This window comes from Haliotis rubra, unplaced genomic scaffold, assembly GCF_003918875.1.
Source record: "Haliotis rubra isolate DU_JTF1 unplaced genomic scaffold, ASM391887v1 Scf394, whole genome shotgun sequence".
NCBI lineage: Eukaryota > Metazoa > Mollusca > Gastropoda > Lepetellida > Haliotidae > Haliotis > Haliotis rubra.
This window is the reverse complement of record NW_025767073.1, coordinates 11,887-37,158: the sequence shown is the minus strand read 5'-3', so window position 1 is coordinate 37,158 and position 25,272 is coordinate 11,887. Positions and strand designations below refer to the sequence as shown.

Sequence of the window (25,272 nt, the reverse complement as noted above, 5' to 3'; positions counted from 1 at the left end):
GTTATTTCCGTGTAGACATGCTCGCTTTGTTCACCTTGAGCGACTTCGTCGACGTGAGGCTCTGTGAAGTAAGTTGGTGAAGGAATGTCATCACCTTGAGTGACTTCGAATTCGTCGTAGTAAGTAGGTGAGGGAATGTCATCCCTTGGTTTTGCATTTCCCTTAACTGGCAACGTCTTCCTGCGTCTACAAGAAGAAACGCTTTCATCAGAAACAATGTAAATGTTGAGAAATACATCGACAGTTCCTGAAGACCACTTCTAAAATTTAACCAGGATCTTCACAGGACAGACAACCATTGGTTGCTGAAGACCAATTCTAAGTGAGTGAGTGAGTTTAGTTTTACACCACACTCAGCAGTATTCCAGCTATATGGCAGCAGTCAGTGAATAATCAAGTCTGGACCAGACAATCCAGTGATCAACAGCATGAGCATCGGTATACGTTATTGGAAACAGATGACATGTGTCAACCAAGTCAGCAAGCTTGACCACTCGATCCCGTTAGTCGCCTCGGACGACAAACATGGGTTACTGAAGATCAATTCTAACCAGGATCTTCACGGGTAGATTTACGTTGAAACATATACAATTTATGAAGAGACATTACTGATAAATAATCGACAGTTGTCAGAATCTTTTAAATGGCATACTTTAAGAACCTTTTTCACGGACCTTGTTCAAAGTGTATTCGTATTCTTAATGGGCTGGGAACGTCCAAGACCTGCATCACATCGGATCTTTTCATCCGTTGGACTCACTCACTCACCTACCCACCCACCCACCCTCTCACTCACTCACTCACTCGATCTACACAATTGGGATACGATGACATGTGTCAACCAAGTCAGCGAGTCTGACCACCCGATCCCGTTAGTCGCCTCTTACGACAAGCATGGATTACTAAAGATCAATTCTTACCCGGATCTTCACGGGTAGATAAAAGAAGGACTGGCCGACACGTGTCCATATAGCGTGGAATTGTATTTCTTTTATTATTTGTTGTTTCACGCCGCACTCAGCAATATTCCAGCTATATGGCGGTGGTCTGGCTCGACCAGACAATCCAGTGATTCAATCTATGTAGTTGGGATAGGATAACATGTGTCAACTAAGTCAGCAATCCTAATCGCTCGATCCTGTTTGTCGTCCCTTACAAGCCTGGGCCTGGTTGCTGAAGATCAATTCTAACCCGGATCTTCACAGGACTGACAAGCCTGGGTTGCTGAAAACCAATTCTAACACGGATCTTCACAGGACTGACAAGCCTGGGTTGCTGAAGACCAGTGAAGACCAAGCCTTGTAAAACCCGGATCTTCACAGGACAAACAAGCCTGGGTTGCTGAAAACCAGTTCTTCAACAGGCCTGATCTGGGTCTGACCAGGACAAACAAGCCTGGGTTGCTGAAGGCCAATTCTAACCCGGATCTTTACAGGACAAACAAGCCTGGGTCGCTGAACACCAGTTGTAACCCGGATCTTCACAGGACAAACAAACCTGGGTTGCTGAACACCAGTTCTAACCCGGATCTTCACAGGACAAACAAGCCTGGGTTGCTGAAGACCAGTTCTAACACGGATCTTCACAGGACAAACAAGCCTGGGTTGCTGAAGGCCAATTCTAAACCCGGATCTTCACAGGACAAACAAGCCTACTATTACCCCACCTCACAGCCTACCACAACATACAAAGAATGGTAAACTCATAAATACTCACAGAGAGTAGAGTACATATGCCATAAAGGCGACCAGGAGAGCCACAATGACTATTCCACAGACTACACCCACGATCATAGCAGTGTTGGTCGGGTTGCCACCTGAAAATTATACTTGACTTTTAATATATAAATTGGCTGTTAAAGATAGTTAGCTGTTTGTTGTTGTTGGAGAACTGAACCCGGTCTTCGGCATGACGCTTTACCCACTAATCCACCCCATCGCCTGGGAACATGTTAACAGATTATAACAGTTAGTCCCCCGACACGTTCATAGAACTATATCATGGGGATAAAAGTAGGTGAGTGAGTTTATTTTAACGCCGCACTCAGCAATATTCCAGTTATATGGCAGCGGTCTGTACATAATCGAGTCTGGACCAGACAATCCAGTGATCAACATCATCAGCATCGATCTACGCAAATGGGATACCATGACATATTTGAAACAAGTCAGCGAGCCTGACCATCCGATCCCGTTAGTCGCCTCTTACGACAAGCATGGGTTGCTGAAGATCAATTCGTTAGTTAGTGGTTCATGTGTTTCTCCATAGTAGTGGCATGTTTCTCCTCATTTCAACATAAACGTGTTTGGAACTGTTATGTCTGACACTCCTGCACTGGAGAATAGAAATAGAATAATCATTCACACAGTCATGGAACGTTTTCTCTATGGAAAGTTTTAAACTGACTAATACCACTCTTGCTCCGAAGTTGTTTGAAGAAGGATTTGCTTTTAACAGAAATGTCTTGTGATTGTGGAGTGGGTTTTTGGCACTTTTATCACCAAGGCCTTTGATTGTGAAACCTTGATTGTAAAGATTAACTGTACAGAAAACGGATTGTTCTCTATTCGCCTACATCTCAATTAGCCTACAGTCTTAAAACAACATCTTATGGTCTGTTGACTGCTGATTACGCAATGATAAACTAGTGTCACCCCTATGATCTAAAAGTGGACTCTTCTAGTTGAAGTAGCTGAAGGACAAAAATAATTTATTTATTTCTGTTAAATTTCATTTTCTGATCACAATGAAATGATGATTTATTTATCATATACAAATGTATCACATCATATCACATCAGTATTGAGAAAGTTTACTTGTGGGGGTGTCCATTCTCTGCTGGGAAGTAGGGACAAGGCAACTGGATACCTCTGGTCCTGTACAAGGCAGTGCAAATCATACACTTGGATCAAGAGACTAGGATATACTGTATAGACGTGGTCTATTGTGTTTAATCTACAGAACTGTGGCCATTAAGTATTACCTGTTCCGAAAGTGTAACCTCCGTTGTAGACGGATAATCCCTACATGGCAAATATTGCGACAGTTTTTTATTGTCAGGTTCTGCTTACGTTTGGTTTAAATAGCTGCTGGGACATTCATATACATATTGGGTAGATTATAAACGTGGAGAAACATCATCACTTACTGTTCAACTTTACCATGTATATAAATATACCTTGCATCTAGTATTGTACGTCATTTGCTTGATAACGGTGTTAGTAGCTACACCGAAACGTCGCTCATATCATATTAAAGAAGGTGTATATCCACAGAACTCTCCTTGTTGTTGAGAATATAGGGGTCTACCTTCAATACAGATACATTCATATACATATTGGGTAGATTATAAACGTGGAGAATATAGGGGTCTACCTTCAATACAGATACATTCATATACATATTGGGTAGATTATAAACGTGGAGAATATAGGGGTCTACCTTCTATACAGATACATTCATATACATATTGGGTAGATTATAAACGTGGAGAATATAGGGGTCTACCTTCAATACAGATACATTCATATACATATTGGGTAGATTATAGACGTGGAGAATATAGGGGTCTACCTTCTGTACAGATACATTCATATACATATTGGGTAGATTATAGACGTGGAGAATATAGGGGTCTACCTTCTATACAGATACATTCATCTGTGTATGTATGTGTATTCTGTATGTATGTATGTATGTATGTATGTATGTATGTATGTGTATGTATGTATGTATGTATGTATGTGTGTGTGTGTGTGTGTGTATGCATGTATATATGCATGTATGCATGCATGCATGTATGAGTGGATGGATGGATGGATGCACGCACGCACGCACGCACACCTGTCTCTCTCTCCTCTCCCCTCTGTCTGCCTGTGTGTGTGTGTGTGTGTGTGTGTGTGTGTGTGTGTGTGTGTGTGTTTAAATATTTGTATATATCAGACAAACCTGTATCTGGATATGTGCTAAAACTGTATCCTCCATTGTACACGGTGTAAAGATTGTATCCAAGGACAGCAAAGGTAGAGTTAGAACGGATGGTTGTTGTGTAGCTCCTGCTTCTCAATGTCCCCACTTTGTATCTTGTACCTGACAGATTCTTCCATGTCACCGGAGGGCTGAAGACTGTAGAGGGATTGTAATGGGCTTGTTGAACGTCCACATTGTTGTTTTTTGGTCTGTCAATATCTGCATGGTACCTGGGGCTTGTAGTGTTGTGAACTTGGAATAAAGACTTACCGGGGGCACTACAACTAGCCCATCAGAATAGTAATGCCTTCCCGAAGTACACAGAGTGGCCATAACTGGCCTTGTGGTGTTGAAGTAGAACGTTTCATTATTTCCACATTGTGTACGGTACACTCCATCTTCACCCACTGATATGGAAGAACCGTTATTAAACATGATGCTTGTGTCACTGTGGTCAGTAACAACTTGAAGCTGGTATGGCAGGGCACTCACGTATGAGCGGACATGGTAATGGTCCTGGATAGCTATAATATACTCATGTCCATAATGTTTCACAGGCAGCAACTGCTCGAAAGTAGTGAAGAGTGCAATGCTCACAACGTATGTTCCACTATAGACGGCTATTGTCTCCGTAGCATTAACGATGGTTCTAGTCATATCAGATGAACTGTTTAAGGAGAAAGTCTGATACTTATCCAATCTAATACTGAGAGTGTCCCCGTCGATGTAGGTCCTGCCGTCATAGGTGACGTTGCCGTCCAGTCTGAAGATGATGTCAATATCCGCCTCCTTGCTGTGTGTGCCTATCACCAAGACGGACATGTACGACGTTGTGTCCCGGTGAATGTTGTCAGTAGAAGGGAGACAGGAAGACATGATGTACTTCGTGCCTAGTGCCGACACAGGAAGGGGAGAGAATAATGTGACAGAATCCACTGTCCCTCTGATCTGAATATCATCATCTCTGACATGAACAAGCACTACACTGGTGGTTCTGGTACTGGGGATAAAGTAGTCTGTGTTGTAAGGGTTGAAGCGCCGAGACCAGACTCGCCCAGAGTGTGGATCCTGTACCTGCCACTGGCCCCCTGTCTCTCCAGCACTGGCGAGTATCCGAGGTCTACGTCTGTACTTTTCGAAGATCACCATCAAGTAACTTGGATCTATAAGACAAAGTACATGCATGTATTTCTTAACCACTAGTTAATTAAACACGACTGACTGACTGACTGAGTTTGGTTTTACGCCGCTTTTAGCAATATTCCAGCAACATCACGGCGGGGGACACCAGAAATGGGCTTCACACATTGTGCCCATGTGGGGATTCGAACCCGGGTCTTCGGCGTGACGAGCCAACGCTTTAACCATTAGGCTACCCCACCGCCCAAATTAAACACGAAGAAACACATCAGACATTATGTTCTGTATGTGCCTATATGTAATTAATCAGTATTTCTAGCAGTATAACGTCAGCTAAAGCACGTGTATAGACAGTAGCCATGGAAACTTCCGTACAATTCTATTTATGAAAATGACAAAATAACGCAAACATTACACACCAAAGAAAGAATCTTATGTATACTCATGGAAACAAGTAAGGGAACACATGAACGTACCAGTTTTCCTTTATTCCTTTAATACATACCTGTGATGAAACCCGGAAAAGAATAAAGGAAGACTTGTACTTCCATGTGTTCCCTTATTTGGTTCCATGAGTATATTTAGCCGAGCCTGATATATTCTTCACTTGCCCTCTGTGAATAGTATCACCTTTGTTTGGTTCTCTTGAAAGACTTGTTATATTTTATTATTATTACGCCAGTGTAATTAATTGAACTACCACATACCTGTATAATGTTCCGGTTCATCTACAGACACTTTGTAGCCGCTGTTATAGACCGATCCGTTATAGAAGGACAGAACTGTGAAGGGGAAGTCGCTGGATATGGATGTAGAATATATACGTCCTGACTTGCACTGTACCAGTGTGCCAACTTTGTATCTGCTTCCTTCTATACCCCTCCATGTCAAAAGGTCGTTGACCTCTTTGTCCTTAATCAACACAATGGCTTTCTTGTCAGTAAGTATCTTTTGTGTTATATTGAGATCTTCACCAAACAGCAAGACTCCTCTGTGAGTGACGTACGAGTGTACTGGTGGTACGGTTGTGAAGGAACTGCTGTAACCATCACCTCGACTGAGTGTCACCAGTACCGGGCGTGTGGCGGTGAAGTGAAGACTCTCTCCCCGTTCAAGTGAACGGTTATAGAGGCGACGCTCGCCGGTAGAGACTGTGGCTCCAGAACTGAAGGTGATCTGCACGTGGCTGTGTTCACTGATGATCTGCAGCTCCACTTTGGTGTCATCTACAGCAACAACATACTCCTGTCCGTAGTGTTTGACCGGCAGTAGTTGGTCATACACCGTGTACTTGGAGGCATATTCAATACCACTATAGACGGCTATGCTGTGTTCACTGTCAATGACCGTTCCATTCAGATCATATGGAGTGGACATCCTGAACGTTTGATACGGATTAAGTTTAAGGGATAATTCATCACCGTCACTGTAACGGTAATTGGCAAAGCTGATACTTCCTCTGTTCATTCGGAGGAATATATCAACAGTAGTGCTGATGTTGTATGTAGCTATTAGTAACAAGGATTGATAATCATTGTCAGTTGCGAGACTTGAAGGTAAAATGTACTTGGTCCCAAGGGCAGATATAGGAAGTGGAGAGAATATACCGTCAGCATCTACCACAATGTTCACATCTTCGTCACTTCCGCTCACAACGACAGCCTTATTTTCTAAACTGCTCGTGATTTTATTTTCATCCCGTACCATGGACGAGACGTAACTGAATGGACCCAATAGATCGACCCTTCTGTAGGTGAGGTGCGGATACTGTATCTCCACCAGGCCCCCAGTTTCTCCTGCTGTGAACCTGATGTGCGAGTCTTCACCCTTATATGCCACGGCCACCAAGTAGTCTTCACCTGTAAAGTCATTTCAACACGGTATTAAATCAATACCTTATGATCAGAAAAAACAGAGTCAAACACCCCTGTGTCGAAGTTCGACGGATACTTCGAGGTATAAGAGGTTCGTCACAAGCGCAAAATGTTGACTAAATATGAAATACGTATAATCCAGCTTCGACACAACATCAAGAACGACACAAGGGTGTTTCCCTATCGATAGTAAATAACTTAAAGACGGGCGTTAACTCCCGAATAAACTTCTCATTCAGAAACGACATATACCAAGTTGACGGTGGTGTACACCACGCCTGAGATCAAAGGGACTGCAGTCGGAGCATGGTACAAGTGAACTTTACTATATCTTCGTTCAATCGTGTGTATGAAATACCTAAGGTATACTCATCAACTTATATTCATTCTCTTGCAAAGTTATTAAATTTTTCTTTAATTTGTCATCACGTTAGGATCAAATTCGTTAGAATGTGTTTGTATATGAAATTTAAAAAAACTTTACGCTTTTCTGTATTCCAAGTTATCAAGCTGTCCAAATATATCAAAATAATTGTTTTTCGAAATGGTACAGAAACGATAAGAAAATGGGCAGGTAATGCTGTTTTATGGTCCATACTGTAGTTAAATAGACGCTGGAGTTACCTACCCTTGACGCCATGCAGCAGTGTCAGAAGAATACCCAAAGAGAAGCCTATGTGCATCAGTTTCTTCATAGCTTCTCCCTGGTTAGTGTCTAAACAATGGGTCAGATGCCTTCTGAGATGCCTCTACATGTCTGAAAATCAGATTAACATGAGTAGAGTCCACCAAACCGAGACAGCGCATAGTTAGTGCTCCAGCCCAGCTATATACATCACGATTTGACATCCTTCATGTGGCAAGGAAACCATTGGTTCGGTTTGGTTGTAAGGATATTTCAAATATAGTGGGTAAGTCTATGGAATATTTGCAACAGAGCTACTAGGATGTTATATTTCATCCCTGTGAGGAAATTCCCTTTAATTCCCTTTGTTAATAAACTTCCTGCTCAATGTGGTCTGTAAACATGGCGAATTGAAGAAAAACATGTGATAATATTTATTGGAAGAGTTCGCAAACACATACATTGAAAATGCTCTGAAAACTGTTATTTGTGAGAGTAGCGTTTTGAATGGGTAATTTTACGAGGAAAGTCTAATACTCTTATTTATGACAATTTTACAACTCTGTTGACTCATATCAACGTATTCCAACTGCGTAGATTAATGCTCATGTTGCAATCACTGGGTTGTGTGATCCAGGCCGATTATTTACAAAACGCCGCCATAAAGCCGTTAGGCGTTAAACAATTAATAGTGTGAGTGAGTTTAATTTTACGCCGCTTTTAGCAATGTTCCAGCAATATCACAGCGAGGGACACCAGAAATGGGCTTCACACATTGTGCCCATGTGAAGAAGCGAACCCAGGTCTTAGGCGTGACGAGCGAACGCTTTGACCACTAGGCTACCCGGCCGCCCCTTTAAACAATTAATAAAACATGGATCACTTAAACGCGTCACCATGTTCCAGCGATGTGTGTCTTCAATATAAATTCACCAGAAGGTTTAGAGGTATTTCAACGAGCGTATTAGAGACCCAGCGCTTACCGTATTTCCGCTAATAAGCGCCCGGGTGCTTATTTTTGTAACGGACAGATGAAACTCTCCAAATCCTCCGCCGACGCATCTCTGAATTAGAACCCCCCTTGACACCAACCTCACCACTGACTCCATCATTGCCCTGACCTCTGCCTGCATCACCTCCACTTACTTCACCTGGGGAGACGACAACTATGAACAAATCCACGGCCTGCCCATGGGCTCCCCTCCGTCCCCAATACTCACAGAAATCTACATGACCTCCTTCGAACAGCAAGCACTTAGCACCTCAACCATCAAACCAACCTGCTGGTACAGGAAGGTCGATGACACGTTTGTTATTCTTCGTCAAGACCAAGGCCCAGCAGCCCTCCTGGAACACCTCAACCAACAGCACCCCCGGGTCCAGTTCACCGTAGAAACAGAATGGTCAGCTTCCTTTTCTAGATGTCCTCGTAACCAGAACCCCAGCTAACAAGATCCAAACCAGTGTCTATAAAAAAGCCAACCCATTCCGACCAAAACATTCATTTTGACTCCAACCACCCCTTGAGAACCAAAACTGGCATTATCTGCACCCTCACCAGACCAGCCATCAACCTCTCCTCCACCAGTCCCACTACAGAAATACAGCACCTCCGCCATGTTTTCAACAAGTTCAACCACTAACCGTCAAAACTAGTCTATGAAATTATCAGCTCCACACTCCACCCAACAAGAAAACCGGCCTCCAACAAACCTGAACCAGCACCTATTCGTATCTCCCTCCCCTTCATAGGGAAGACCTCCCACCACATCAGCCGTCTCCTGAAGCGACAAGCAGGCATCGAAACCTACTTTACCAGCTCTACACCACTGAAAACCCTACTGAAAGCTAATGGCAGGAACACCTCTAAACGACAAGATCAACCCAAAGGTGTTGTGTATAAAATCAACTGTGACTGAAGTGAGGCCTATGTAGGCGAAACCTCCCGGCCTATAAATATCAGAATCAAAGAATACTTATCATCTACCACTAAATCTGACAGAATATCAGCAATATCAGACCACATCATCAACTGTCCCAATCCAACATAATTTGGGACAATGTAGAGATATTATTGAAAAAACACCAGGAATTCACCAAAAGAGGGTTCGAAATACACACACCTTTTTGTTTGAAAATGACTAAAGACCACATTGAAGTTAATGTTATGCAATGGCGGAGCTAAGGTGGGGTTCAGGGGGTTCGAACCCCTGAACCCCACCCACCCTTCCAATTCCTGGATCCGCCTATGGGCAACATAATAGTCATCAGCATGTCGATGCATCTCGAGATGTTAGACCAGTTACACAAGGGACACCAAAGCATAGTCAAAGCCGTGGACGGGCAAAACAGTCTGTCAAGGTATCAAACTATCTCAAACTACAAGCTTAGGCGTAGTGAAGCACCTGAAGTCTATCTTCGCCAGACATGGTATTCCAGAGATAATCATGTCTGATAATGGACCACAGTTCTCGAACAATTACTCCGAAGAATTCTCAAGGGGATGTGGATTCACTCATGTAACGTTTAGTCCTACTTTTGCTCAAAGCAGCCGTGAGGCAGAATGAGAGATGAAGACCTTCAAGTTCCTACTGAAGAAGGAAAAGGCCCCATACCTAGCCCTATTATCCTACCATACGACGCCCCGACAGAATGGTTACAGTCCGGCAGAACTCCTTATGGGACGACAATTCCTGCATGCCCTCCCGGAGCTACTCAACCCGAAACAACCGGATGTCAGCTGAAGTTGAAAGAGACAGCAAATCAAAGCAGACCGGAAGCGTAACTTTGATAAGCGACACCAGGCAAGAGATCTAGGTCAGCTCGACCCAGGACAGTGAGTCTATTCGAAGATTCTAGGCCATGGTGTGATAGTCAAACCCAAGTCGTACGCCATCCATCGACTCCCCAGCAGGTCGCTTTCGAAGAAAACGACAGCAGTTGGCATCCATGCTAGCACCCGCAGATGCAGATCTGCCGACGTCACAACGATCTCCTATGTTCCGGTGAAGGCATCGCCATCGACGACAACGTCACCTGGTTCACCACTGCCCACATCCAGCAGACATGTAGTGCCACCTAAACAGCTCAACCTCAACTTTTTAAATTTGCGTGTTCTTTTAAGTTCAGCTTAACAGTGATATATGATTTTAGGTGCCTCGGAACAAGTGTAGATTATATGTTGTGACTTTCAAGTTGTGAAAAGGTTTAATATTTCGTGTGGAATTTGTGTTGCATGAAAGTTTAATCACAAGACTGTTAATTACGGCTAATAACCTTTATCTTTGTGGAAGATTAATTTCAAGACTCGAGTGTCTTCCAAAGAGACTTATAAATATGGCCAATAACTTTTCCCTTCGTAAACGTTCTCAAAAGAAAGGGAGTGTAATGTTAGTGCATCGCATCAGTCAGTGAGAGCCGATATATGAACGCTATAAGCGCTAAGAGAGCTTCGAAAATCTAGGCCATGATGTTGATCACTGGATTGTATGATCCAGATTCAATTATTTAGTATTTACAGGAGACCACCATAGAGCTGTAATATTACTGAGTACGGCATTAAACAACAAATTAATAAACAACAATTTGACAAATCGTAATCAAATTGTGGGCGTGTGTTTGTGGGACCTGAATAAAAAAAAACAGGGTGGGGGGAGGTTAGGAACAAAGTTAAAATAAAATAAATAGCGTACAAGTACCATAGGTGATCGATGCATAAGACATGTCTCATTTTATATATATATTCCCTGTATAAATGGATGTAATGTACGATAAAAATATGTTATAGTAAGCATGCACTTGTGGGGTTTTCCAGAGCAAGCGCATATGTCATAGGTCGTTATTTTGGTCTCAAAAGGGTGCACGTGTGAAGTTTCCCACAGTGAGTGAGTGAGACCCAAGGTAACGTCGTCTCTGCGTTATTTCAGTCATACAGCGGTGAGACCAGGTTTGTACATTTACCTAAGAGGTAAACAAATACTGTCATTTTTAAAAGCAAATCTGTCATACAAATTGTCACATAATATTATTTACAACTGTTGAATGAGTGAGTGAGTTTAGTTTTACGCCTCTTTGAGCAATATTCCAGCAATATCACCCGAAATGTACCCATGTGGAGAATCGAACGTGACGAGCGAACGCTTTAACCACTAGGCTAGCCCCCCACCGCTCCCCTTAAACAATAGAACCTTAAACGTGTCACCATGTTCCAACGATGTGGGTCTTCAATATTTGGACAGAAGGTTTAGAGGTGCCGTATTTCCTCTAATACGCGCTCGGCATTAAACTGACTGACTGACTGAATTTGGTTTTACGCCGCTTTTAGCAATATTCCAGCAATATCACGGCGGGGAACACCAGAAATGGGCTTCACACATTGTACCCATGTGGGAATTCGAACCCGGGTCTTCGGCGTGACGAGCCAACGCTTTAACCACTAGGTTAAAATAACATTGAATCACACATATGATGTACGGAGATTACCGATGTTTTGCGCATTCAAATCGATGGAAGGGAGATAACTCTAAATTTCTTGTCGTCTTGTCGTCTGGTACTCCATACTTATAACTATGATCCGATACCCGTGCTTCAAACAGTTCAAAATTACCACTGAGGTGTTCGGTAAAATAAATACTTTGTTCACTGGTCCCTCGGGGCCCATGGGTTGATATACCCTCGATGTTTCTTTATGTTCAAACAAACATACACAAACATCGAGGGTACATCAGCCCATGTCCTCCTCGTAACCAGTGAACAACTTATAATGACCAAAGGGACCGATCCTTATTAATTCTAATTTTGGATCAAGGGAAAGTACATTTTGAAAAACGTACCCCGCGCTTATTGGAGACCCGGCGTGTATTAGAGACCCAACACTTACCGTATTTCCGCTGGGCGCTTATTTTCTAAACGGACATCCAGACCCGGCACATATTAGAGTGCCCGGCACATATTGGAGACCCGGCGCTTATTCCGTTTACTGGGTGTACAGTACTTACTTGTTAGTGAACGTTACGTCAAAGCTAGGGACCATTCCTTAAGAAATCCATTTTTGGATCAAGGGAGAATACATTTATTTAAAAAACGTATTAGAGGAAATACAGTATTTCTTAAACCGCCAGCTGATGTATCCCCCTCGCTTATTTGATCCGGCGTTTAGTGGAGGAAATATGGTATTTCAACGATTTTATCGCAGCTATGGACCATGGTTTCATCTTCACCAAAATGTGCTCACATGGCTACTTGTACCTAAAACTTGGGAGTAAGTGAGTTGAGCTTTACGTCGCCTTAGCAATAATCCAACAATATCACAACGGGAGACACCAGGAATATGCTTTACATATTGTACCCATGTAGGGAATCGAACCGGGTCCTCAGCGAACGCGTTAACCACTAGGCTGCCCCATAGCCCCTCCTTAAACATGGGCTGGATTGGAGAAATTCAGCCAAATCGTATTTTTTCAGTCATGCAGGATAAATTTCTTCCCATTATGCCAAACTGAAAAACTTATGTTTACATATGTTTAACGTTTTACAGATGCCAAAGAAGAAAATCTTCACAAATCTTAGCTTTCATAAACTCCCTCAGTATCAAACCCTATTCTTAGGTTCCCATAATTTATCGTAAAACTCTGTTAATTGGTGAAACAGTTATAAAATTATAACACCCTTAATCTGAACAAAATGAATGAACAGAAAATCTTTGATTGTCTTCGGTGTCAAAATGCTGTTAAAACAACCACCCTTATTCCGAATCAGAAAACCTTCAGCTAGAGGGACTTCTTCAGCAAGATTCAATGGCAGGCAATACCAAGTACAAGGAGACAGAGGCTTGTCCGTTCTATGCCAGGATGTCAGGGCTGATGTGAACAGAGGAAGTCATATCTCGTCCACAACCAGATCGTGTCTTAAGTCTGTAACCTTTGTTACAACAGGACAATGCACAATAGATCGCTCTCCTGTGTGAACCTGTGTCTATTCCGCCTTAAAAATTAAATTATCAATTTTATTAATTTTGGTTTTGTTTTTGACACCGATGCCATGTATGAGTGTTCCTTAACTAATTTTTGGTGCGTATAACACAAACACTGTAGCTGAAGACTTTTCATGCACTAATGACTTTCATGACAAGCTAGTTCTACCAAGCTTCTTTGTGCGTTTATTAAAGATGCGCTCAGAAATATTCCATTTGTATAACAATAGCGTTCTCAACCACGCACGAGACTGCGCTCAGACTTCATTTTGATAGACGTCCATCCAATATGTTCATCGGCAGAGGGAAAAATGATGGTCGAATTTTTCAGCTGCGACACTGCTCAGAGACTGCAAGTAACGCAACTGCAGAGCAGCGGGAGATTTCGCGATGATATCTGCAGCCTCCTTCAGGGCTCGGGATGCATTGTGTTCTCCTTCAGCAGCAATAATCTGCAACAAGAGGTCAAGAGGTCATACCAAGGTCAAGGTCAGAGTTGGTCCTATGTAACCTGAATGTACCATGTGACATAAGGTTATAGAATTTTCAACCTATCACATATGTAAATCAATATAAGCTATTGTCTCAGTTGTATCGTTGTTGTTGATTAGCAGCACACTCAGCCATACTCCAGCTATATGAACTGCACATGATCGAGTCTGGGTCAGCCAAACCAGAGATTGATGTCATGAGCAACAGCCCGCGAATAATGACACCTATTCAACCAAGTCACCTAGTCTGACCAGCACATCCAGTAGTCATCACGGGCCTAGACTGTTTGGTACACTGGTGATCTGTACCAGACCGGTGTTCTATCTCTCACTGCGCATAGAGCTTTCACAGTGTTTCAATCTATATTGGAGGACCATAGGAACAACGACCCTATATTCATATCCAGCTTCATAACGACCATGAAACCGAGCGGTGGGACGTCCCCGTAAAAATCTCGAGTTCATCCACAACTTGAGTGGAACAATCATGGAAGAGTGACGTACCTTGGCCCGAGCCTCTCGTGTTGCTTCAGCCTCAGCAGCCATGGCTCTCTGAAGCTGACGAGGCAGTCTCACATCCTTGCTGTAATGATGATGATGAGACTTGGGGTGAGGGGAGACACTTTTAAAACATTCTACCGTCTCGGTATTACAGTGTACTATCAACACATATATTTATGGAGATGTAGCTATAGAAAAGGTGCTTTTTGTATTTCTCCAACAATATGTTTCAGGGATCACTTTGGGAAAAAAAACATCTTTCAATTCTTTTCAATTTCATTCCAATCATAACCCCCTGGTTTTAGGAAAATTCAAAATTTCAGCACGAGATAATGACTAAAATCATTAATGGCCTGAAACAGATTCCATTTGGTGCAAAGGGCATTCGTAAGTACTCGTGTCATTCCGGAAATGGTACAAATGGTACAAACGGCAGAATAATGACGAAAAGTATATCAAGGGATCGCTGAAAATGAGTCATGAAACCAGGTCGTGAATGAAAGAAAATTTGAAAACAAACGGGTTCTACTTACACTTCCACTCTCTCCACCTGGACTCCCCACAGAGCAGTCGCTTCCGCTAGTAAACTCTAGACGACAAAATGTTCAATGAAAACACTGACAATTCATCACAAACAGAAATGTTTGTTGTAATATTTAACTCATACTTACTTCCGGGATGAAAAGTGAATTCAACATTATCTGTACTGTGATACGATGTGTTATATCGTGTAAACTAATGACCTATAGGAATAGATTTAACTTATTATCAGCATTCCACAAACATGATCACTTACACAGTTGTCAATAACCTTATTAAAACTTGGTAGTGTAGGAAATGTCATTAGTCCTTCCCGAATGTTACACGTCTAGGCTCATCATATTTAAGTCTACTCAGTCATGTCTAACCATGTTATAGTCCATTTGGCTTAAAAGCAGACCCATGAATTGCAATCGAACTCGAAAACGAAAACATATAATACTCAATGAAACGCTGATCATAATCAAAACATTAGATCAAATCTGGGAGTTATTTGCAGAATTTATGTCCTACATATATAAAAACTTGTTTAACAAACTATCATTAAAATGTTGACAGTTGACTATTTGTTACGAGGGAGGAGTGCAGAGAAAGGGACAACCAGGTGTACGCGAGGCACGTACACAAGTGCCGACATAGATATTGATACATTTATCTGTGCTGTGTATCCATCCTTTGACGCACACCTGGCTGTTCTTCCCTTTGCACTCCTATGCACTCACATTGAGAAAATAGTTATCACCCGTAATTTTATTTCTACAGTATATTTAATACCTGCATGAGATGGCTGATAGCTTCCCTCTCTGACAAAAGCTGGCTGAGATCTTTGGTTCCCAGGACATTCCTGAGTGTGGATGCTGCTAACAGTTTGGTGGAGCTGTAAACGTCACGGACATTGGTGACAGACATGATGGCGTTCTGGATGCGGTAGTAGATGACGGCATCGACTGCCACTGTCACCGAGTCACGTGTCAACACCTTGTCAGAAACAGAGTATAGACACAACTATGCGGGCTCTCAACGACTTCAATCGTCTTCAAGGACTTTCAGAGTGGTATTCAGAGTGTGGCATTAGCATCACCATCCCCAACCCTAAACCCACCCCCATCCAGATATACTTCCTTGTTACTTTGTGATAAAACCACTATCCTGACAGCGACACCATCCTCAACCCTAAACCCACCCCCAACCAGATATACTTCCTTGTTGCTTTGTGATAAAACCACCATCCTGGCAGCGACACCATCCTCAACCCTAAACCCACCCCCAACCAGATATACTTCCTTGTTACTTTGTGATAAAACCACCATCCTGGCAGCGACACCATCCTCAACCCTAAACCCACCCCAACCAGATATACTTCCTTGTTACTTTGTGATAAAACCACCATCCTGGCAGCGACACCATCCTCAACCCTAAACCCACCCCCAACCAGATATACTTCCTTGTTGCTTTGTGATAAAACCACCATCCTGGCAGCGACACCATCCTCAACACTAAACCCACCACCAGCCAGATATACTTCCTTATTGCTTTGTGATAAAACCACCATCCTGACAGCGGCACCATCCTCAACCCTAAACCCACCCCCAAGCCAGATATACTTCCTTGTTACTTTGTGATAAAACCACCATCCTGGCAGCGACACCATCCTCAACCCTAAACCCACCCCAACCAGATATACTTCCTTGTTACTTTGTGATAAAACCACCATCCTGGCAGCGACACCATCCTCAACCCTAAACCCACCCCCCAACCAGATATACTTCCTTGTTGCTTTGTGATAAAAACCACCATCCTGGCAGCGACACCATCCTCAACCCTAAACCCACCCCAGCCATATATACTTCCTTGTTACTTTGTGATAAAACCACCATCCTGGCAGCGACACCATCCTCAACCCTAAACCCACCCCAGCCAGATATACTTCCTTGTTGCTTTGTGATCAAACCACCATCCTGGCAGCGACACCATCCTCAACCCTAAACCCACCCCCAGCCAGATATACTTCCTTGTTACTTTGTGATCAAACCACCATCCTGGCAGCGACACCATCCTAAACCCTAAACCCACCCCAGCCAGATATGCTTCCTTCTTACTTTGTGATAAAACCACCATCCCTGGCAGCGACACCATCCTCAACCTAAACCCACCCCAGCCAGATATACTTCCTTGTTACTTTGTGATAAAACCACCATCCTGGCAGTGACACCATCCTCAACCCTAAACCCACCCCAACCAGATATACTTCCTTGTTACTTTGTCGCGGCAAAACCACCATCCTGGCAGCGACACCATCCTCAAACCTAAACCCTCCCCAAACAGATATACTTCCTTGTTACTTTGTGATAAAACCACCATCCTGGCAGCGACACCATCCTCAACCCTAAACCCACCCCAGCCAGATATACTTCCTTGTTACTTTGTGATAAAACCACCATCCTGGCAGCGACACCATCCTCAACCCTAAACCCACCCCAGCCAGATATACTTCCTTGTTACTTTGAGATCAAACCACCATCCTGGCAGCGACACCATCCTAAACCCTAAACCCACCCTCAACCAGATATACTTCCTTGTTACTTTGTGATAAAACCACCATCCTGGCAGCGACACACCATCCTCAACCCTAAACCCACCCCAACCAGATATGCTTCCTTGTTACTTTGTTATAAAACCACCATCCTGGCAGTGACACCATCCTAAACCCTAAACCCACCCTCAGCCAGATATACTTCCTTGTTGCTTTGTGATAAAACCACCATTCTGGCAGCGACACCATCCTCAACCCTAAACCAACCCCAACCAGATATACTTCCTTGTTGCTTTGTGATAAAATCCGCCATCCTGGCAGCGACACCATCCTCAACCCTAAACCCACCCCAGCCAGATATACTTCCTTGTTACTTTGTGATAAAACCACCATCCTGGCAGCGACACCATCCTCAGCCCTAAACAGACCCCAACCGGATATACACTTTGTGATAAAACCACCATCCTGGCAGCGACACCATCCTCAACCCTAAACCCACCCCCCAGCCGGATATGCTTCCTTGTTACTTTGTGATAAAACCACCATCCTGGCAGCGACACCATCCTCAACCCTAAACCCACCCCTACCAGATATACTTCCTTGTTGCTTTGTGATAAAATCACCATCCTGGCAGCGACACCATCCTCAACCCTAAACCCACCCCCAGCCAGATATGCTTCCTTGTTACTTTGTGATAAAACCACCATCCTGGCAGCGACACCAATCCTCAGCCCTAAACAAACCCCCAACCGGATATACTTCCTTGTTACTTTGTGATAAAACCACCATCCTGGCGGCACCATCCTCAACCCTAAACCCACCCCCAGCCAGACAACTTCCTTGTTACTTTGTTATAAAACCACCATCCTGGCAGCGACACCATCCAAACCCACCCCAACCAGATATACTTCCTTGTTTCTTTGTGATCAAACCACGCTTCATCCTGGCAGCGACACCATCCTCAACCCTAAACCCACCACACGCATGAAATGTCCCCTAAACCCAATGACACCCACCTCCTGGGGCGGCACATCAAGATCAGGGTCCTCATGTCAACCTTGATGAAGGAGTCCAAGTATGGGTTGATGAAGAAAATGCCTGGAATGGAAATCATTTTGTGGCCTCAATGAGACGAAAGTGTCAGGTCTGCATGAATGCATAAGGTGGGCAAATTGGCCACTGGCCTGTGAACCTTCCCTTGTGTTGTGGCTCATTTGCATATACCAGGTGCGCTGTTCTGTTGACCATCATTAATATACTGATCTGAATATACTGGAATCTGGGGATTTGCTAGTGATTGATATTATAAACAATAAACAACAAACAAAGCCTGATTTTGCTAACACATTTGGAAACCTTTTTGGACCAGCGCTGCCTGCTGGGAACCTATTCCTATCTGAATGCTGCACTATGGCGGCGGTTTGCTAATAATCGAGTCTGGACCAGACAATTCAGTGATCAACAGCATGAGTGTCGATCTATGCAATTGGAATGTCATGTGTGAACCAAGTCAGCGAGTTTGACCACCTCTTACGACAAGCATGGGTTTCTGAAGACCCATTCACCCGGATCTTCACGGGTGTCCAGTGGGACATGACAATGGGGAGGAAGTCAGGTGGTACTTAAACAAAGAAAAACATTTTACCTGGTTTCTTGTCTTGTCGGGACCTCAGTCGACCAAGTCGGAATATAACCACCTTCTCATAATGATTTAGCACCTGTCCCAAAGATGAAAGATTATATCAAAAGTTACAGGCCAGAGTGTAAACTTCAAAATATCCCATGGGTTTCCAATTAGTCTTCCATTGGCTTCTCCTCAGCAGTGAAGATGTTATCTGCCCATGAGTGGCAAGAGTCAAATTATACTTATTTTCTGAAAATGGAATATTGCTGAGTGCGGCATAAAACCGAACTCACTCACTCACTATTTTCTAAAAACTCCAACAAAATGATGTCAGCATCAAATACATGTACAGCCCTAACCCTGCACAGCTTGGGGTCAGAGTGGGAAGGGGTCATTTTCTCAGCCGGCATGAAATATGAAACCCTGAATGAAACATCCCCCGTATAGTGATGCAGTGGGAAATTCAAATCTAGATTTAGAAAAAGATAAATATATTTTCAAAATGTATGTTTTTGTAGGCTGTTTTCATCCATACGTTTTGCTGTGAGCCTTCATAAACATACTTCTTTACATACTATGGCCTAAAGTCATCCTGAACCGGTAACTCAAGATATATCATGGCTTGTACTGGGATACTGCTTTGCTTTGCATCGAAATACAGCTTGGACCAGGCTATGTGCCTACACCCCATGTGTGTATAAGTTTGAACCCTACCTTTAATGGTCACAAGCACTGAAGGCTATCTACATATTTGAGAAACACACCCTACAAAGATCGCCACATCATAAATGTTGTCAGTATTGATATTCAAATAATTCTAAAAAATATTGTGATGAACTGAAAATAATCACCTGGGTTTTTTTAATCCTCTTATCAATTATATTCATCTGATGTAACTTGTCAAAATCTCAGGAGAAATGAAGGTCAATGTGACAATAATACCAGTGGTTAGACCAGTGACTATAAAGGATTTTGATAAAACATTGTTGTAAAAAACATGGGACATATGTGTAATATACAACAAACTTTATGGATAACAACTTCTTTTATTCGTGAGTGCGACGTTTTCGATACAGACTCTTGTACCGTTGTCAAGCATTAATGGAACATGAAGAAGGAAATATATATATATACTGAATGTGACAATGTAACAAAGAAAACAACATAATTAACATAATTGGCAAGGCAGTAAGCTGATGAAGCCAGAGAGTAGACAAAGGACAGGCGTGGAATCCAACGATGTACAAATAATAATGAGATGTTTATACAGCAGAGTTTATACAGTAGATTGGGCTTGGTGGATGAGTGCATCATATTGTACTTCCCAACTTCTAAAATGCCACTCAAAGAAGACATATGTGTGCTGAGAACCAATTCCTGCAAGATCTACCGGAACTACCGAGTCCCAGAATACAGTGGATGGCTGACACACGCTCACTCACTGTATGCTGCTGTGGAGAAAATGGGTCGCTTTAAAGGTGAGTGCTGTTTTATGCCGCGTTTAACAATATTCCACAAATATCAGAGCAGGGGGACACCAGAAATGGGCTCCGTACATTGTACCCATGTGCGGAATCGACTCCAGGTCTTCCGCATGAACGCTTTAACCATTAGGCTACCCCAGCGCGCGCGCGCACCCGCACGCACGCACGCACGCACGCACGCACACACACACACACACACAGACATAAAAGCGAAGTTCAAAATGAATATTGTCATCAGGGGAGATCAGATCTGATAAACGAGTCATCAAGGGGTGAGTAGCGATTAGGGGTGGGTATTGCAGAGAGAATTTTCATATTGCGATATATTGCGATGCAAAGCGTATATTGCGATATGTATTCCAATATATTGCAAGAAGGTTTTTTCAACAAAAACTACGTATAATCGAGTTAATGCCTGATTTATAAAGCAAAAACACAACAAAATCACTATGCTTGATTAAGATTTAATAAAAACTTTTAATCATGACTAAAACAAATGTAAACAATATTTGGCACAAATACAAAAAAGGAAAGGAACAACTGAAGAAACGGAAATATCCGAAGATTTCCGAGTGTTACGAGGTTTTCCGAATGCATGTCAAAATACCGGTTTTCGATCAGCGTATCGCAATACGTATCGTTTTCATGTCTGAACCAGTAAATACCGGTAAACCGGTTATATTGCGCAGCCCTAGTAGCGATGGCATGAATAGTTTGCAACCAAAACATTATGATGCAAATACGATATGTTTGGAGGAATATAAATATGTCTTCATGAATAATTTATATCCTTAGTCAAATACCACAAGCTGTTGATGGCTTGGGCATATTCCTTTTGTATATCTCACTCATATAAACAACAAACTTTCAATAAAAGTTCCTGCAAGGAACTATTTATACTAAAAAGAAATGGTGAAAATAAGATTGGTTGACAATGCAGTATGTTCTTTTGTAATGATATGGTAATTTATGCCACGTTTATTGGGATAGTAATGGAACCAAAACCTTTGGAATGACCTTGAAAAATTGGATTATTCCTTGTTTGGTTTGGTAGTTTAGATGAAGACCCACTATTAAATCATATAATCCTCTCTGATAAAGGTTAGATATACATTTTGCACTTTGAATAAAATGTATCCAAAATTGATCAATTTCTTAAAGTTTTAATAGTTGAAAATTTATTTCCAAAAGAAAAAATGATTTTGATAAATTTAAAAAGAAATGGTCTCCATTTTCCCAGTTTTTGAACCTGATGACTTTTGTTAACTTTTGATATTTTACCGGTATTTATTGGAGAACCTGGTTGTATCAGCAATTTACACCTGCTTACATATTTCTGTATACTTGATTTGGGGAACCCTAAAAACAAAACAAAAAACCAAACTAAACCAAACCAAAAAGCATAAAACACTCTTAAAACTAATCGTAATGGTGCGGTCCCAGTGGCGACCTCGGGAGCTCGACCGACTCGACCTCGTAAAACTACTCGACCGGTCTCGACCTGGGGGTATCTCGACCTCAAAACGTCCTCATAACGACCTCGTAAGGACCTTTACGACCTTGGTTCGATTTTAGTTCGACTTCAGTCGACCTATCTCGACTTAGGTCGGCTAAGTTGAAGAAGACCTATACTCGACCAGCTAGACCTGTATATCGACCCTAATTTCGAATTAATTTCGCCCTAAGTCGACCGGCCCGACTTCACCGCGACCTGTGTTCAACCAGGGCGACTGGTTCTCGAAGGAAATTCCATTTTTTCTGCCGAGTAGACCCTTGGTTTCAAATTGTATAAATTACAGGGTGCATTTTCACCAGGTACCCATTCAATTAGAGGACTGCAAGGTTCCATCACCATCAGGAACCTTGACATAAACCTGAGTGAGCCCGAGAAGCGAAGACTGCTTACCATTTGGGTGCAGATAGCCTGGCACCTGCTTGAACTGGTGGATGACCTGGAGAATGCCAACCCTCCTCCAAAGCCAAAGCCTCAGCCGTAAGCACATCAATCCTATCCTTGAAGCCTTCAAAGCTGAGTATTGGTCAGATGAGTGGGATCAGAGTAGATGGAATACTGTAGCCCGTGCTTTCAAGGAAAGGTGGCAATTTCCATATTGCACCGGTGCGTTTGATGGCAAGCACATACGCATCAAAGAAGCCCCGAAAAGCGGGTCCCTCTTCTACATCTACAAGAACTTCTTCTCTATTGTCTTGCTTGCACTCGCGGATGCCGACTACAAGTTCCGTGGGTCAACGTTGGGGCCAAGGGATCAGCATCAGGCGCTGATGGTCTTCAATCATTCACGAGATCAGATGGAAGGCGATGACCTTGTATTTCCCGTATGGTGTGCCATACTTCATCATCGGAGACGATGCCTTTCCACTCCGCCCTGGATGATGAAGTCCATGCGTCAGATGGACCCCGATCAGCAGATCTTCAACTGCAGGTAATTATTCTTTTCCATAAACAAATTATAACTTAGTATCTTTGGGTGTCTGCAATATTATATCAAAGGTTTTGAATTTTGTATGCATTTGACTTAAAAATGTTTAATTTGTGACTTTTGCAGACTGTCTATGGCCAGACGAGTGGTGGAGAATACCTTCGGGATTCTGGCTATGAGGTTCCAGATCTTCCTCGGCTCCCTAAACAGATATCCCAGGCATGCGTCACTTTACACAACATGCTGAGAACGAGGAACCGGAACAGTCAGATGAACCTCATAGACCGGGGAATGGGGACTGTTCACTCACCCCAGGCAAGTGGCGCTCCTACACACAGCTGCTTAAAGGGGTAACCGGGGTACGAGGAACGTTACCCCACTAGATGGCGCCAACCAAAGAAACTATTGAAGGACTATTTCATGGGCCCAGGAGCTGTTCATTGGCAAGAGAAGATGATATCCCAATGACTTTAAAGTGTACTCTATTATTTAGGACTACTTCATTTACAAAGGAACTCTTGTTTGTTTTTATTTACACTATTTACAATTGGTAAATGCGAAAAACACACAATGAAAACTAACTATATACATGATGAACAAAACAAACTTTATTACAATCATTACAAGATGTATTTACATTTACACTTAGCAATGGATGGAAAATACAAATTAAATATCAGATAAAAAAAGCTTTTAAATCTTGTATTTGAAACTCATTTAAATAATCTGAAGGTAACATTTCACATCAGTATAAAGTGCTCATGACAATATATAGTACCAAGTTCTACTTCTCAGTTTCACTGTCCTTGCTGAGAGTCCTGAACATGTGACTGATCCTCTGAGGTGTGTGTAGGGTTCAAAGAGACCGCTTGGCAGGTACAGAGATATACCTGCTGCAGCACTGGAGTCAAAGCTGGGGAAGATGCCAGCCTGTTCCGCTGCTTTGCGGCGTGTTGGAGGTGAGGGTGGTGTGCTCAGGGTGGACCTCTGGGTGGCAGCATGTTGGTGTGGAGATGATGTGCTACCACTGGCTGCCGTTTGGCTTTTATGAAGCATCTGGGAAGATGGCGACCATTTATGCGGTCGGCGCGGACTCGATTAGGTCGTGTTGAGGTCGAGATAGGTTGACTTCATGTCGACTCGGTCGACTCCAGGTTGAGTCCAAGTCGAGTCCAGTTCGAGGTTGGTCGACTCAAGGTCGAGTCGAGGTCGAATCGAGGCCGAGTACAGATCGACTCTAAGACGAACACAGATCGGCATGTCAGCCCAGCTCGACCTTCAACTCGACCAACTCGACCTAATGTCGACCTAAACTCGACCTTTTTCGACCTACCTCGACCTATTCTCGACCTGGTCTCGACAGCATCTCGGACCGAAGGTCGAGGAGGAAGTCGGGGAAATTTTTGACATGTCACAAATTTTTCAAAGCTTGGTAGACCTGATTCGACCTGACTCGACCTAACTCGTTCTGAGACTCGACAAACTCGACCCCCAATTCGACCTTCAGGTCGAGAAGGTCGAGTAACGTGAAGGTCGGCACTGGGACCGCACCATAAAGATTCCATTCAGGGGCCCAATCCACAGAACATTCATAGCACTTCAATAGGTCTTTTGGATCGAGCCCCTGACCCCATTAAATGATGTGCTAACTGGACATGTCCACACCCTTGAAAGCACTGATCTTACCTTAGTGCACAGACAGAGGGAGAATGGAATGGTTGCTAGCATACAGATGATTGATACCAAGTACAAGATGTAACCACAGCAACCAATACTGCCTCCATCCTGGGCTGCATGGAAACCTGCTATAGAACATATAGCAAAACAATATGTAGTGGAGCAGCAAAGGGTCACCTATAGTCTTAGTGTGAGTGAGTGGTGTGGTGGTGAGTGAGTGAGTGAGTGAGTGAGTGAGTGAGTGAGTGAGTGAGTGAGTGGTAGTGAGTGAGTAGTGAGTGAGTGAGTGAGGTGAGTGAGTGAGTGAGTGAGTGAGTGAGTGAGTGAGAGAGAGAGAGAGAGTGTGTGTTGGGTGCATGCGTGCGTGAGTGCTGCCCAATCAGGATAACCACATTTTCTGTT

General features: G+C 43.1%; 1 protein-coding gene, 1 long non-coding RNA gene and 1 pseudogene across 2 annotated transcripts; 1 reads left to right on the top strand and 2 right to left on the bottom strand.

Moving 5' to 3' along the window:
- Positions 1-1,722: 1,722 nt before the first annotated feature.
- LOC124286859 lies at positions 1,723-8,216 on the bottom strand. Its single transcript, XM_046723304.1, has 4 exons — positions 7,612-8,216; positions 5,817-6,968; positions 3,949-5,132; positions 1,723-1,816 (listed from the first exon to the last, which is right to left on the bottom strand). The coding sequence occupies exons 1-3, from the start codon at positions 7,676-7,678 to the stop codon at positions 4,108-4,110; spliced, it is 2,244 nt and encodes a 747-aa protein (XP_046579260.1). The 5' UTR covers positions 7,679-8,216; the 3' UTR covers positions 1,723-1,816; positions 3,949-4,107.
- Positions 8,217-13,843: 5,627 nt separating this feature from the next.
- LOC124286879 lies at positions 13,844-24,993 on the bottom strand (annotated as a pseudogene).
- On the top strand, positions 23,153-23,700 carry LOC124286880. Its single transcript, XR_006901140.1, has 2 exons — positions 23,153-23,196; positions 23,320-23,700. It is a non-coding gene; the product is annotated as an uncharacterized LOC124286880 (long non-coding RNA).
- Positions 24,994-25,272: the final 279 nt, after the last annotated feature.

Excerpts from the sequence above, each read along its gene's own strand:
- LOC124286859 (XM_046723304.1), bottom strand. The coding sequence starts at position 7,678 with ATGAAGAAACTGATGCACATAGGCTTCTCTTTGGGTATTCTTCTGACA. Across the intron at positions 6,969-7,611 it reads ACTGCTGCATGGCGTCAAGG|GTGAAGACTACTTGGTGGCC; the intron begins GTAGGTAACTCC and ends ATGACTTTACAG. Across the intron at positions 5,133-5,816 it reads TGAACCGGAACATTATACAG|ATCCAAGTTACTTGATGGTG; the intron begins GTATGTGGTAGT and ends TTTGTCTTATAG.